The following is a 15,744-nucleotide window of genomic DNA, read 5'->3' on the forward strand; positions in this document are numbered from 1 at the left end:
AACTGAATGTGTAAACAGTGAGCAAAAGGAAAGTACGTGTTCTAACCAGTCACTTCTGTATCTGTGTTATTTACAAGAATGGCTGTGAGGGTTAGAGCACGCACTCTGTCCCGTTGCATCTTTCCTGTGTTGTCTGCAGAGAACTGGCACTGAAATACATGTTAAAGGGTGATGTTAACTAGGATACCTTGTTGTTTTTCATATTTTTTTGTCATGTTCATTCATGGCATGAACACTTTTTCAAATAGGCTCTTTCCTGTTTTTCTTCCCCCTTCTTCCTTTCTGTTTCTTGTCTCTCTACGTGTGCCACGTCCAATTAGACCATTTTTGTCCTCACACAGATTTTATTAACCATATCTTCTACTTTTCTGGTCTTTCTAAATCTTGCCTTCAAGGCAAGATAATTGTATCCAGTGTCAGAAGAGTGCAGACTTTGAGAAGTATCTTTCCTGCAGTACCATTTACTATTATTTGCACCTTGCAGCTTTTAATTAGAATAAAAAAGAAGCAGTGCATCAGTTTGGTATCGCAGGTTAGGAAACTCATGAGAATTAACGTCGCCGTGCTGTACCTATGAGTATAAAGGCAGCAAGCTCGGCTCTGGATGGCTTAGAAGCAAGAACGTGTTCCATATGCGACCTTTATGCCTAACAAGGTGCTTTTTGACTTGAAAGATGCTCTCTTTTGTGCACATATTCCTTAATGCTGCATTCGGTGGAGTATAAACCAGAGAAAAATGAGATCTAAATCCAAACCAGATCACGTATAGAGTATAGTAGGTCGGGTTGGCATGAGAAGCCAACAGTCAGCGAGGCAGGTTTTCAAATCGTATTTACGGATTAGTCATCCAACAGCAATGATGAAATTTTAAGGTGTATGGAAAGCCGTGCATAAACCAGAGTCAGATGCAGGTCCGGACAGTGTTTGCTCCCCAGAGAGGCAACTGTAGTAGCTTTTTCCTATGTGTATAGCTGAAAACAGATTTTCTTGCTTAAGATTTGCTTATGTCTGTTCAACATTGTGCTGCCTTCATGAATAAAAAATTCTTGCAATAATTCTTCATAGAGTTTACAGATATTTCTTGATTTTGTGTGTCCCTTTCCTGTTCATCAGGACATTGAAAACCACGCTTTTTGCCTCTTTCTGCCATGGATTAATAACTGCAGTTAAAAGCCCTTACCTGTTTTGTTTAAAATATCCTGGCTGAGAGAAATGAGCAATCAAAATGTGACCTGCAGTTTTCTCGGCTGTTTTAAAATGTTGCTGTGTTCATACATTCCATTTTATCCATTCTCCTATGAGTTGATGCGAGTTACTTAAAAACATTTTTACATCGTGTTTTCTTGTGTGCACAAACATGTTTATTTTTATTTTTTTATGTAGACGTTTACTCATCCGTGAGTGCCCATGTTGCAATTACTTAACATACATTAAGTAGGGTGGCGTCACGGTCCTGCCAGCTTTCCTCAATGTGGCTGTTGCGTGGCCTGGTCCATGGTGCGGGGTGTAAAGTTGAACCCCAGAAGCAGCCCAGTGCGGGGGTGCCTGTATTGGCCGTGCTTCAAAAGCGTCCTCTGAGGTTGTTGTGAATAGGTGGGTTTGAGATCAGGAGTGAGGATCAGAATGAAGACTTTGTTTTAGTGCGGAATGGATTAAATATACATCAGAGTAGTGGAATTGCTGTGTCAAGGTCATTTTTTTTTCTTACGAAAATTGTCGGGATGTCTTTATTTTTACTTGTTGTGGCACAGTTTTGTTTTAATTACGTCTTGCTCATCAGATTAAAAATGAGAGGGGCTGCTCTAATTGCGAATACCTATTTCTTCAGCTGCTGTTGCTCTGTTATTATAAAAAGGGCAATCTCATGGTAGGCTAAGCGAAAGAGAGGAATTTTAAGTGTGACGAAAAGTTTAAACAGCTTTTTCCCTTTTACAAACGGCTTTTCCCCTCTTTTTGGAAACATGTCTTCTAACCTCTGCTGTGCTTGGAGATTGATTTTTCCTGCCGTATGGGAAGGGCAAATGGTTTGAAACTGATGTTGATTTTGCAGGAGGCAATGTTATTAAATGCGGTCTTTTTCTACCAGCACTAACATCTGTGCTCTGCTTTGCTTTTCTTCCAGATATGGACGTGTCGAAAGTGTCAAAATACTCCCTAAGAGGGGGTCGGAAGGCGGAGTGGCAGCGTTTGTGGATTTTGTGGACATCAAAAGCGCGCAGAAGGCACACAACTCTGTCAACAAAATGGGAGATAGAGACCTACGGACGGATTATAATGAACCAGGAACCATTCCCAGTGCTGCTCGGGGATTGGATGATACAGTTTCCATAGCATCTCGTAGTAGAGAGGTTTCTGGGTTCAGAGGAGGTGGGGGGGGGCCCACTTACGGCCCCCCACCATCGCTTCATGCACGGGAAGGACGTTATGAGCGGAGACTTGATGGGTAAGTTCCAAGGTTTCTCTAGGCAGGTATTTTGTATTTGATATGGTGAGAAACACAAACTCGTATCTAGGGCCCCCAGATGGATTTAAAATTTTGGGAATTATCTATGTTTCCTATTTTGGGTTGGAAACGGAAGTGATTTGTATCCCAGTGGCTGGTACCTTGTGGATCCATAGAGGATGTTTTCTGCAGCTGGTTGGATATCTACACTTGAAATAAGGTGGTTTTAAGATGGAAGATTTCCTTTGGCCAGCATCGATATTGGAGTTACTCTTTTCTAGAAGTAATGATTCCATTTCTTGGATAATATTAAGGCCTTGCTCGGATGTATCCCTGCTGCCAGATGGAGCTATCTTACTCTACAACATGTGGTGAAGTTCTCTATGGAGTATCTTCGGAATACTAGAACCTAAAATTCTGTGAAAGCTTGATGCCTAGTTCTCAGTTCTCGCTATACGCAGTTGGTATGTTAATTGGATTGTCACCACAAAATTTCTAGTAGACTTTAATGATGCAGTCCCTTGGATTCTACAGACAACACTTAGCCATGGAAATAACGCTTGGATGGAGAAGACCGAAGGCAGCTTGTGATGTTTCCATTTTGGATCTACATCATTTCCAAGTTATTGGGATTATTCTTTCTGATGGTATTGGCAAAAAGAGATGATGGACATTACTAAATTTTGGAAATTATAGTGTGTTTTTTTTTTTTAAATGCTGGGATAAGAACTACTGCCTTGAATTTATTGGATGGTATACAGTCAAGACGCCAGTAGCCATGGGGAGTGGATTACTATCTAGTCTCTTAAAAAGCTCTTTGCTACTCCACATTAAACATACTTTAGTTTTAAGGACGTGGTGCTAATACCAGTTTGTGGATACACCAGTGAAAAATGACTGGGCTGGATGGTTACAAAGGCGGCTAGAGGATGCCTGCTGGCCAGCAGCGATGAGTGCCCTCGTGCATTGGGTGATCTTCTACCAGCTGCTTGATTCAGACATAGGGCTGGAAATTAAAATAATGGATCTATTTAAGTGCCTACTGTCTCAAGAAAGAAGTCTGGGGGTTTCAGAGTTACGGTTTCAGTCTGGGACTACTTCCTTCCAGTGGAATTTTTTTTTTTTTGTCTTGTCACTAAGATTTTTTTTTTCTTGTTGGTTCATCTAAAATATCATTTGACACCCTTGCCCATTAAGAAGGTGGATTACCCCTGTAAGAGGGGCCAAAATTGGGGAAGTTATGTTCACAATTCTCTCCCTAGATTTAATTGGGAATATAGGTCGTGTTTCCACACTTGGAAAAGGTTGGTATGTCCTGCCCTGTGTATATTAGCCCCTCTCCTAACCCAAGTCAAACCCTCTCTTTCCACTAACTCCAGTAGTACCTAGTACTAATAGATAAATCAAAAAAGCACTGTAGCCATTAGATTTTCGGCTCTGCTAGCTCCTCTGTCTGTCTTCTGTGTCCTTTTCATGGATAAGGACTTTGTTCTTTTATGTCAGCTATATAGCAGTAACCCTCTAGAAAATACTGCTTTTTCTCTTACCTCATTAAATCAGCTTTCACTGATTAACACTTTGTAGGATGCTAAATGCAATCGTTTATAAAACTGTTTATCTTGGTCCTTCAAAAGGGGGGGGGGGGGGGGGGAAGGGAGACATGTTTCTGTGCCAGCTCCTGAAATACCTTTCAAAATGCCATTGTTGCAAGCAAGAGATAATGGAAACAGAAAGGCAACAATGAATTTCAAGCGGATAGATAAGTTAATGACATCCTGTTGCATTGGTTAGGTAGTTTCTTACATATAATGTGAGAGAAAAAAATGCAGGCAAAACATGAGCTAGCTGTGTAGAAAGCTTGAAAATGAGCTATAATTTAAGAGCAGAGGATGAATGCATTTAGAGGATTAAGGACCTGGCAATTCCTTGGAGGAGGAATGGAAGGAACCTCCCCAGATGCCAATTGAAAAAGATTCAAATACCATTTTCAGTTCATGAAAGATCCCCACAATATTTCTGCCATTTTAAATAGAAGACAGACCTGTGATGCAGGAGAGGAGGAAGCACAAGGCACAATTGGGTTATTAGGATTCAGGGGATTGAAGTGACTAATAATTGATTCTGAAGGAAGAATCTGAGAGAGAAAGCTGAAAAAAGAAAAAAAAGGTTGAAACGTCCTTTGTAAGATGGATAATTAAATTTTTAAATTAACTTTGGCTACCCTGACATATTTAGAATTTTGCAATTATTTTTTAAACATTCAATGTAATCATTCTTGATCTTTCATTTTGCAGACGTAACTTGGACATACCGTCCTGGTACTTGTCTAAATTAGACTACTAAACTATTTGTAACGTTCTTTTAACTTTATCTGTCGGTTTTACTATCTCTATTTGAGAGATCACACTAACTTTCTTAGAACATAGAGCCTTTCTCAATTGACATGCGAAACGCTTGAAATACTGAAACAAAATGGACTGTAGTTACTTGAAAGTAGCGTGCTTGTGAAGATGCAAATTCTGTGATTGCAGTAACAGTCGCAGTCTGAACAAATAAAAACACCAGCTGAAAATTTATACTCCTTGTGTAGGGTCTTAGTATCTTTTGGGGGCCTGCATCCTTGCAGTTTAAGTAGTCTGACATTAGTAACCGAGGTGTTTCTTTAGTGTATGCAACTTTGAGGAGAATTGAGTGTAGCAATCTGATAAAATCCAAATTTCCTCTAAGAGGATGAAATATTTTAGAACAGCAACAAGAAAACCCTAATTTTCTGGGCCTTCTCTATGGGTTATGCTACCCCTTTTGAAAGCAGCTTCTTACCTCTGGGTCATGCTTTGCACGGAGGCTTTCATGGCTACAGCCCAATTTGCGATGCCATTTTTGCACAAGAAGAGCTCCAGTAATTGCCAAATTCCTGAAAAATTTTTGAAGCTCTCAAGCAAAAATGGAGGGGGAGGTGAGGGAAGTTAATTATGATATCCACAAACATGGAAGTTTTTCTTGTTTACCGAATTTAAAAGAAAAAGAAAAAACCCAAACACAACTTAAATGAGGATTCTGCACTGGAAGGCAGTATTTTTTTCCTGTGCAGGCAAGATGCTGGTCATGAAAGCCCAATACTGTGATTAAAACAAAATGATCGCTCAGCTTTATCGTATACAACTATAACTTTGGAGTCAAGTAAAATGTTTTTTAAGTTTGTCAGTGTTTGCTTGATAGGTTATTGCTGTCTAGTGGAGAAGCAGTTGCAAAAATAAGTTCAATGCTGACATCAATGTTTGCATGATTTGCTTTTAGTTGTGCTTGCCCCTTTCTGATGAAGTATTTTTCCCCCTTCCTAAATGCAGGGCTTCAGATAACAGGGAGCGTGCTTATGAACATAGTGCCTATGGACACCATGAGCGGGGGACGGGAGGATTTGATCGGACAAGACATTACGATCAGGATTACTATAGAGATCCTCGAGAGCGGACTTTACAACATGGGCTCTATTATACTTCTCGGAGTCGAAGCCCAAACCGTTTTGATGCTCACGACCCCCGTTACGAACCTAGGGCCCGGGAGCAGTTTACATTGCCCAGTGTGGTACACAGGGATATCTACAGGGATGATATTACACGGGAGGTACGAGGCAGAAGGCCAGAGAGGAATTACCAGCACAGCAGGAGTCGGTCGCCGCATTCGTCCCAGTCCAGGACCCAGTCCCCGCAGAGGCTGGCCAGCCAGGCGTCCAGACCCACCCGCTCCCCCAGTGGCAGCGGATCCCGGAGCAGATCTTCCAGCAGCGACTCCATCAGCAGCAGCAGCAGTACCAGCAGTGACAGGTAGGGCACTGCGGCTTGTTGCCCGACCCAAAGTGACCATCCCGTGGGTTTTGCGGGTTGTTTTCTGAGGCACGGTGAGGAGTTGTGAGCCCGGGCTGTGAAAATACAAGGTGTTCTGTGGCAAAGCATTATTCATTGATGTAGAAGTAAACCGGTGTGAAATGTAAAAAGGCTAAGTTGGCACGAAACAGATCCGAGGGGAATGCTCTTGCTGTCGTTAATTATTTTCCACGGTGGATCTGCGCAGCATCCGTAAGGCACTAGCTAGGCAAAGCGGGGGTGTAGGGACACAAGGCCTGGCTACACCCTGGCTGCTGCCTGCGTCCCCAGAGAACGGGGTGACGCTTTTATTTGCTTAAACGAGGAAATAAGCAAATTTTAAGGTCAACTACTTTTTACAGGATGCATTTTAAAATACTTTCGGCAATGATGAGTGGTATTGTTCAGTCTCCTCTCATTCCCTGTTGCTGCTGACATTTAAAAGGTTGATGTGTTGCCTTTTGCCTCGCAGCAAAAATTGCAGACTTGAACTAAAAAAAATAAAAAATAAAAATCCAAGTACGCATTTCCTAGCGATACACTCATGTCCTTGGTTCTGTATTAAGTGCTATATTTCTGTATTCGTGTGGCTTTATAAACTACAGGTGGGGGTGGATAGGGAAAGTGCTAGAGCTAATTGCTGTATTTCTTGTAACAATTTGAAAATTCATGTTGAAATGCCTCTTGGATATTTCACTTTTTAAGAGTAAATTCACCCTAAGAGTGGTTTACTTGCACCCGTAAATGTTTTGCACTCTGTTTGGCGAAGAGCTTTGCTCTTCGGAAGGGTTTGCAGAGTTGAAAACGTTTCATTTGCATACCAGTTCTTTTCCAAAACTGAAAATATTCTTTAAGTAAGTAAGTATATCAGTATAATAAATACTTAGTGTTCAATTATTGCTATGAATGGAATTTTACTACTGGCAACTCTGTAATCAAGCTAATTATTACAAAATCTTACCTGCTTGAATATTGGACCTTGTGGAAGGGTTAGATGGGCTGATGCTGGGGATAGCGTACAGAAGTGAAGATGAAGGAATTAGTTTCTTCTCTTCTGATTTCCCCACTCCACCGATGTCTAAAGAACTGTGCAAAGATTTATTTACTACCTTTAATTATTGTTTCCTCTTCCTGGATTTAGAAATCCAGGTCCTGTCTTGGCTGGAGAGCAGGTGGAGAGTGGACCTCTAGAGTATTTGAGACCACTTTTAGGCTGCCTCAAAGGCTTGTTTGTTTATTTCTAACACCTCTCAATGAGATCTTAGCACTTAGATAAAGACAACCCTTTTGTTGTCTTTAAAGACAAAAAATGAAGACAAGTGAAAGCTTTTCACACTACAGCTTAAAAAAAAAAACATTGGTGAGATTTCCAGAGGTGTCTCCAAAAAAAAAAATCCACCTTGAGAAGATGAATTAAAAGGAGGCCTGGTTACATTTAAGGTATTTTTTTTTTTTTAAAATCAAGCAGGAAAAAACCACTGGTGCTCCTTTGCTTATTGCAGAATGGATAGAAGGGAGTCCAGGAAACTTGTAATATTTATAAAATGTCATTGTTGGGATGTCGAGACGGGATGAAATGTGGCTCTGAGTTTGAGAGGACTAAATATGATCCCACTGGAACAAAGTTTTAAGATGTAATCAGAAGAAAACCAGCATCTGCTGTGCTTCAGCATTTCGTTTTCTTGGCAATTTCTAGCTGTAGTAATGGAAAACTAGACACTACTCTGGAAGGAAAGGGAAATAAACATTTTTGTCTTATTAATACAGTAAATTCAATAGAGCAAGTAATGGAATCTGGTGGATAGTATATTTCCTTTTGAAGGATCAGAAAGGAGTTTTACATGTTTCTAAGCAATGAGTTAGATAATAAACATTTAAACATACCTTTGTAAAGCAGAACCCCACCTGGCCTTGAAATCTGTTAAAGCACAAGTGGACTTTTCTGTTTAATTTTTAACACACTTCAAATTTAGCACTGTAAATATGTAAGCCCCTCGTACCCTGTGGGCAGCAAAAGCTGCCTTGCCCCCTTTTTAGTGGTACTCGCTGTGTAGTATATTTGGGTTTCACATACCCAGATCAGGCAGAAATTTATTTGCATCTCCATATCCTGGGTAGTAAACTCTGTCTGTGTCCGTCCCCAGACTGATTTACCAAATTCCCTATATATTTTTCATTTCTAGGGTGGGATTTATCTGGAGCAACTAAGGACAGTTTGTTACTGTCTGAAGAAGAATTACTTCTTGTAATTCCTGTAGTATTTCTTGGGGATTTTAGCAAATTGGAGATCCTCTTAGGGCTTTATTATAAGTGGAAATGGCGGATTTTGTGACACTGTGAAATTATTAAGTGTCTTTAAGACACTGAATTTTTCTGAAATCGTACGTCTTCAAGAACTTTGTCACTCAAGTCTCGTCCTGTCTGTCTCTCCACTGGCAGGGTGGAAAAGGCAAAACGAGTTGTGCTCACTGGGAGAGGTGGGTCTCTTACTCATGCTCCGGTGAATGTTTGGGGCCAAATGTGGAGCCTGTGGAAACTCATGGGTCTTAAAACACTTGTGAGAGTTTCTGTGCATGGCACCGTCCTGCAGGTGCTGTGAAAAATTAGCAGGAAGGTGGCAGAGGAGAAGTTTGGGCTTCGTTCCTTGTGGTTTTCAAAGAGCTGTGTGATGTAAACATGACTTTCATTAAATGGAGGTGATTTTCTGGATGTGAGGAAAGATGCTCTGCAGGTTCTTTAAAAAACAAAAAAAAAAAAGCATTTCTTTCATAAAGGTTTGGAGTTTGTTGCATTGGATCTCAGCTAACCTTCGCTTTAAGTGTATATTTGGAGGCCTTTAGAGGAGGTTTTTAATGGAAGCTGCAAAGGGGTAATTTAGAAGGTAAGACCAAAAAGAAGGTAGTAACAATGAAATGTATTCTCTGAAGCAGGACTTTATTTGGTGTATGTTGTGGCCTCTCAGAAGTTGCCCACCAGGCTAAGGCGGGGAAGCTGGTGGACGTGACTGTTTTCTGTAGGCGCTGTTATCTTAGATAGCGTCACCTGTGCAGATGTGAGGAGGAGTTTGTGTTTTGAAGGCTTCTTCGGGTGAGATTTCTCATTCCCCAGCCATGTTACGGAAAAGGGTCGTTGGGGGTTTTTTTACCACTTTGAAAGACTAAAAAACCCCTTGAAAAATACTTAAATTTTCCTCCACCAGAAGCCTTAATGTGATTTTGTTGATTCAGACATGCACCACAAATGATACATGAGCAAACATATTTTCTGTACTGTGTCATGAAAGGAGCTGAATATGCATGGAAGCTGTCTGATCCCATAGGAAACAAACCAGGTTTTGTTTGTGCCCTGCTCAACCTCCTGGACAGCCCTCCCCCCTCCCCCCCCCCATTTTCTTTGTAGAAAATTATCTTTTCTAGACTGGTTGTCGGGGTGTTCTAATGCACTAAAAAAAAAATTTGTGCTATTTTATTCAGTTTTGTAATGTCAAATGGCTTGACATGTTTCTTACTGTTCTATGTGTTAGTGATTATTTTTAATGCTTTGCTGCAGTGATGTACTGAACACATGGTGCTGAGCAGTGGGACGTTTGGCTCTTAAATGCCACATGCCCAGCTAAGTACCTTGTTGAGACAGGATTTAAACTTATCAAAATTCTGGCAGAAGCATTTGATTTCCTATAGGTGATGTCCAGAATGTGAAAGTGCGAACACAGGTGTGTGTGTGTGTAAATTTACAGATAAGTAACCTGAGATTTCCTTTTGCCACCTTCTTTATTTTTTGAGTGCTTATTCAGTTGTCTGGTGTTGAGGATGCTGGAGGATTTACTTGTTAGATGAGTAATTTCCTATCTCATAATGTAAAATAGATCTTGCTTTGAAATGAAAAAAGCAACTTCAGTTTAGATGCAGTGAGTATTTTCACCACGATCTAGGAGAGCATAGTCATTCCAGTACAGCTGAAATAAGGCAGTGGTAAGAAGTTGCATGTATAGATGTTTGAAAATAATTTTTTTTGGAATTGTGGTAGCTCTACTTAAAGTTCTAGTGACAAGTGGGCAAGGCTTTCATAAAGTAATTAGAGATTGTTTTTTAATTTTAGATTTCTGTGATGAAATTCTTACTGGAGCAGTGAAATACAGTTGGAAAGGAATATGTATGTGTTGTTTTATGTGTCTTAATAGTGAAATACACTGAAAAAAAATACTGCCAAGAGAATTTTAATCATGGGAAAAACAGGCTTCCTGAAACCTCCCATGGAGGCTCCTGCATATTTTGTTGGGGACTTTCTTAGCCTGTTCAAACGACTGAAGTGAAAGTAGAAAAAAGTGAATTTAGTTTCATTACATAATGCAGACCTTTCCCCTACCATTGTCTTCGTCTCCTCTTTCTCGCTTAGTTTGTCTGCCAGCAAGTGATGAATCACTGACTTAGAATAGGATTTAGGGGTTTTGAGTGGGTTGAGAGATGCCTCTGCTGGGGACAGCTGAAAAATCAGGAGGAATGAGGTTAAATGTAGCTTGTCTTCATTTAAGAATCTGCGAGATGGTCTTTGCTGGTAATTCTGCATAAATTTGGGACTGTTGAGATTACCTGCATATTTTTGATCTCTTATAGCAGGATGACAGGATTTGAGCAGGAGCCTGTATGGGAAAAAGAATTAGGCTAAGATTTATTTAAAAAAAAATAAATACGTATAATAGGAAGCCTCCTTTTCAGTTACCACAAAAGCAACAGTAAATCCTTATGAGTCAGGTGAAACACCAAATCTTTACCTTTTGTTCACATAAAGCCACATGCTGCTTTGATGTTCTCTCTGTACAGGGAAATGTGAATTAGGGAAGGGAAAATTAAAAAAAAACAACTGAGGTACTCTCAGGTTTTTGTTACTGATGGTCGAGCATTTTCACTTTGTTCTTTCTTGTGTTTCTGTTCATGTCAGCCTGCAATGCTTCTCATCTAAATATAACCTAGACCATCCTCTTAAAACAGGTTGGGGTTTATTTTAACCCTTGGGAGTGTATCAGGTTTCTTGAAACTGAGCACAGGCAGAAAAACTTCAGATAGCTTTGAAGAGAGAGGAGATATTTTTGTGTTGAAGAGATTAAAATACAGAAAGCAAACCTTTATACCTTCCCTCCCTTCTCGAAACCGGCCGATAGAGACTACCTGTACATGCATGCACACGCATGTTTACACATAAATAGATCCTCCTGTGGGGAAAAAGAAATTAAAAAATTAATCTGAGATCTCCTCGCAGCTGGCGAGCAAATGGTGTCTCGGTCCCCTTGGGCCGGGAACCAGCGACAGCCCATCCGTCACCTCAGGCCGGCGGGAGGCGAACCGCGCTCTCCCGCCCGAGCTGCTGACAGAGCGGCGGGGGGAGGGCGCCAGCTCGCATTACCTCACCCGTACACTCCGGAGTCATCTATTAAAAATGCGCGTTGCATAACAGATTTTTATCTCGCCCTGAAAACCCGCCGCTTTAGGTCCCCTCGCAGCCGCTGCTGGCGGCGTGAGCCCGGCCCGGTGCTGTAATAATGGCGGCGCTGCCGGGAGATGCGGGGCCGCCTCACCGGGTGCCTGCGGGGGGGTGGGGTGGGGGTGTGTGTGTGTGCGCAGTCCCGGGCCCGCCGCCGCCTCAGCGGGCGGGGGGGCGGCTTGTTTGTGCCCGAGAACCGGTCTGAACCGGCGGGAGCCGGCCAGGCCCGCCGCCGCGCCGCCCCCGGGGCGGGGCCGCGCCGCCCCGCAGACCCGGCAGTTAAAAATACCTCCGCTTTCTACAAAAAAAACTTTTTTTTTTCTTTTTTTTTTTCTGTAAAAAAACCCAAAAAACAACAAACAACCGAAACCCAACCAGCTCCTTGCCGGAGCGGCTTTCGCTCTTGGGTGATTTTTTTTCTCTCACACAGCGCAGGAAAGCGCCGCGGTTACGCAGCGAGACGGCAGTGGAAAAAAGCAAGGTCTGACTGAGGGAGAGAACCCGGCTCTCCGTTTCAGCCCTGAGTTTTAAATCACTTTTTATTTTTGAAACCTTCTTTCAGCGCCCAGCGCTCTGCCGGCTTTAGAAGTTAGCACCGGTTTCCCCGCCGGAGGAATGAGCCCCAAAAAGACCCCAAAAAGGGTCGAATTTGGAGCCTGCCCTCTCATCTTAGCACTACCACTGCCATGATATGAAGCAGGTAGGACATGGTTGCGAAACGATGTAGAAATTTCAACGTTGGTGTAGCCCTCTGGAAGAACTCACCCCCCATCTTTTATATGAATATAAAATAAAATCCTTTAAAACATCAAATTAATCGACTTTTTTATTTATACATAGTTTTCTTAGCATGAGCTGCCCAAAAAAAGAGTGGACATTTTGCTGCAATTAATACACTCCCCCAACCCCCACAGCACTCCTAATAACCAATATTGGTAATTGCTGGCTCTAAATGACACAACAATTAAGCCTCTACCTAAATTTCCAGGAATAGGTGTTTATCTAAATCTGGTTTGTCTTTGTTTCCATAGCAAGGCCCAGAAGCTTAACTGCTGCTTTTTCAAAGTGCATTTGGTTTCTTTGTCTCTACAGAGAAAGATTTCTGTCTTTTTCCAAATTAATTTCAGGAATGGAGTCTTAAAAACACATGGTGTTGGTGGATGCAAATGGAGAGGGGTCCTAGAAAAAGACATCTGTTTTATTGCAGTAACTATTTTGATCATCTCAAATGACATTAATATTTTGCATTCTGTTAAAGATTTAATGCTGTAAAGACTTCTTGCAATTAGATCAGTCTTTGTTAGCAAATATGAGGCAGCTGAATCCAGGCCTTTGTGTGAACTTGCCTTATCTGCTGGGAGAGGAAGACCTGCTGTGTTTAAAAATAACATTTCTAAGTCACCTGTGGACAGCTGCAGGTCTGCAGGAGCCAGTATCTGGTGCGAGGTTTGGCAATTTCATGCCTTCCTAACCTCCTTTTTTAGGAACAGTGGGGAAAACCAGAGCCCCATATGGAAGGCATCGTTCCCGCCAGCATTGGGGGAGATGATGTCCTCCTGAGTTTCGCATTGGGTTGTTTAAGCCTGTGGGAGCTGCTAAAAATTGGTTGGTTTTTTTTTTCCCCTGCAGGCATGCTGTAGCCTGAGGAAGGTCTGGTGCTGTTGGTGCATTGGGTTTGACTTTGGGGTTGTGTGTGTGTGTTAACAAAATGGTCACTTCTAATTGCGTTTTTAAAGCTTTGATTTCCTTCCAAGGATTTTGCTTAATCATCTTGAGTAGGCTGAGGGAAGGAAAGAATTAGCTGAGGTCAGGGAAGTTGAAGCTGCCCGTGTTACTTCTCAGAAGTCAGGCTTAGTCTGAGGGATCCTGAAGGCAGGAAGAAATCTGCCTCCTGTTCTCTTCCCTGCTGCACGCCGAAAGAGTGAAGGGAAATCAAACCCCGAAAAAGCCAAACAAAACAGGGAAACTATGTAGCGTGATAGGCTGTGCTGGGTGCCTCCCTCTGTGTGAATGGTCCAGATTCCCCTTCCTTTGGGAGAAATGCAACTCGGATGTGATTCATCACTAAAATAGATTAGAGGGATTGTAGTTTAGAAGTGCCTGCTTGTCTGCACTGATGGTGGAGTCTAGACAGCTCAGATGGAGACACATACATTACAGGCACCAAAAGGTGGGGGAGAGGATTCCTGTTGTAAAGTCCTTGGGAATAATGGGCAGTTTAATAATTTCTAGTGAATATTCACATGGAAGGGTGAATATCAGAAGAGGAAAGCTGTGTTGAGCACTTCCTGAAAAAGTGCTAGTCATTATGATGATAAAAAGAAAAATCCATCCACCACCTCCATTCAGTCATATGTGTTTCCATTAAAGCGTAGCCAGGGCGTCCCTTCGCACCTTAAAGGTTGCAAATACAGCAGTTTGGGTTTTTTCCCAAAGAGGATGTTTGTGGCTCTGGCAGAGGTGTGGGTGGGGGCACTGTAACGTCTTCAGGAGGATAACCTACCCCTTAAAACCTAAGGGCTGGGAGAACAGCTCTCTTCCAGGTGTATTTCTGAGACTGGGGCATGAACCTTAAAGGTAGAATGTGCTGTGCTTCAACTGAGATGACAGGGATGTGAGTTAATGGTAAATAAACCTTACTGGGAAGGAAGAAAAAGGGTATCGTCCCTCAGACTTTGCCTGTCAAATTAACTGCGTAACCACTGCACTTAGGTTTGCCCTTAACGTCCAAGCATCAAGTGTAGTCTGTCCGTGAAGTCGCCGGTGCCGAAACCACTAATGATGGCATCAAGGTTTTAAGCGTGAAAGCTTCTTAGTGGGTGATTAGGTATCTCTCTCCAGATCATTAGGGTCAGCTGGTAACGCTGCTGGGAGAGGAGAATGCAGCACGTTTATGAGTGGAAAATCACAGACTCGGAGAGAAGTGAGAGCTTCGATGTTGTGTGGAGGAGAAACAATTTGTAACGCAGTTCTAATTTTAAAAAAATCTTTAGGGGAAGCAAAAACTGAGTTTCTGCAAGGAGGAAGAGGGAGGCGTGTGCTGTGTAGATGCCACAGTAATAAACCCCATGAAAACGCTGCATTACTATTTAAGTGCTTCATACAAGAACAAAAATAGCCCGTTTAGTATGTGTGGCATTAAGAAACAAGACCTCTCTGCGAATCCCTCCTTCTCGCAAAACTCCTGTAACAAAGGTAGAGGACCTGTTCTTTGATTTCCCGATACTTGCTGGGTTTCAGAAACAAACACCCCATCTCCTTCCAACCACAAGTTCTTGTTCCTGTTTGGGAAGTGAAACATGGAGCTGTTCAAATACTTCTCTGAAAAACATCTGGAGTTCAGCATACAGTTGCTTTATTTAGCTCACAGTGATGATTTTGACTAGAAGACACTTAGGAACCTAGGATGGCAGCAAGAGTACCTTTTGGAGAATCCTTTTGAAGAGAGGGAAGTGGTTTTCAGGGCTGTCTTCTCCTTTCTTCCACAGTTGCCTTGTATTCTCCACAGATACCTGGAAATATTCATTGTTTTTATACCAGGGTAAAAGTAGGAAAACGTCATCAAAGCCTTTAGAAATCAGGAGAGTAATTAAGACCCATCTCCAGCAGATCCTGGCAGTAAAGACATTCACGTATTTTATCATCTTACGTCTGTTTGAGAGTAGAAAGCTTTTCTAGCACCTTAGTGTGTGAAAGAAAGGCACTGTTCTCCTGAAAGTGAATTCCCAAGAATGAAGAGCGCTGGGTCCCCACGAACAAATGGTGCCGGGCTGGGCTGATTGAGAGACGCAGAGTGCCCTACTTATTCCGGCTGCTACAGGTTTGACCTCCTTGTATCATCTGACACCTCGTTTGGTAAGAGGTTGCTGCAAGATCTCAAACCCTCAAATTATGTAAGATTTACACAGTTGCTTTGAAGTTAGTCCCTCCCTTCAATGTTTGTTTACTGCCTGGTATGTC

At 42.1% G+C, this 15,744-nt stretch overlaps 1 protein-coding gene across 4 annotated transcripts in view; it reads left to right on the top strand.

Annotated features, from left to right (window-relative positions):
- The window catches only part of SPEN (spen family transcriptional repressor), a 71,069-nt gene that overhangs the window by 20,196 nt on the left and 35,129 nt on the right, over positions 1-15,744 (top strand). For all 4 annotated transcript variants that reach the window (XM_056333761.1, XM_056333762.1, XM_056333763.1 and 1 more), the window contains exons 2-3: positions 2,123-2,443; positions 5,791-6,267. In XM_056333761.1, the coding sequence (XP_056189736.1) occupies positions 2,123-2,443; positions 5,791-6,267 (798 nt within the window). The remainder of the gene's footprint in view (positions 1-2,122; positions 2,444-5,790; positions 6,268-15,744) is intronic.

Source organism: Falco biarmicus, chromosome 3 (genome assembly GCF_023638135.1).
Source record: "Falco biarmicus isolate bFalBia1 chromosome 3, bFalBia1.pri, whole genome shotgun sequence".
Lineage (NCBI taxonomy): Eukaryota > Metazoa > Chordata > Aves > Falconiformes > Falconidae > Falco > Falco biarmicus.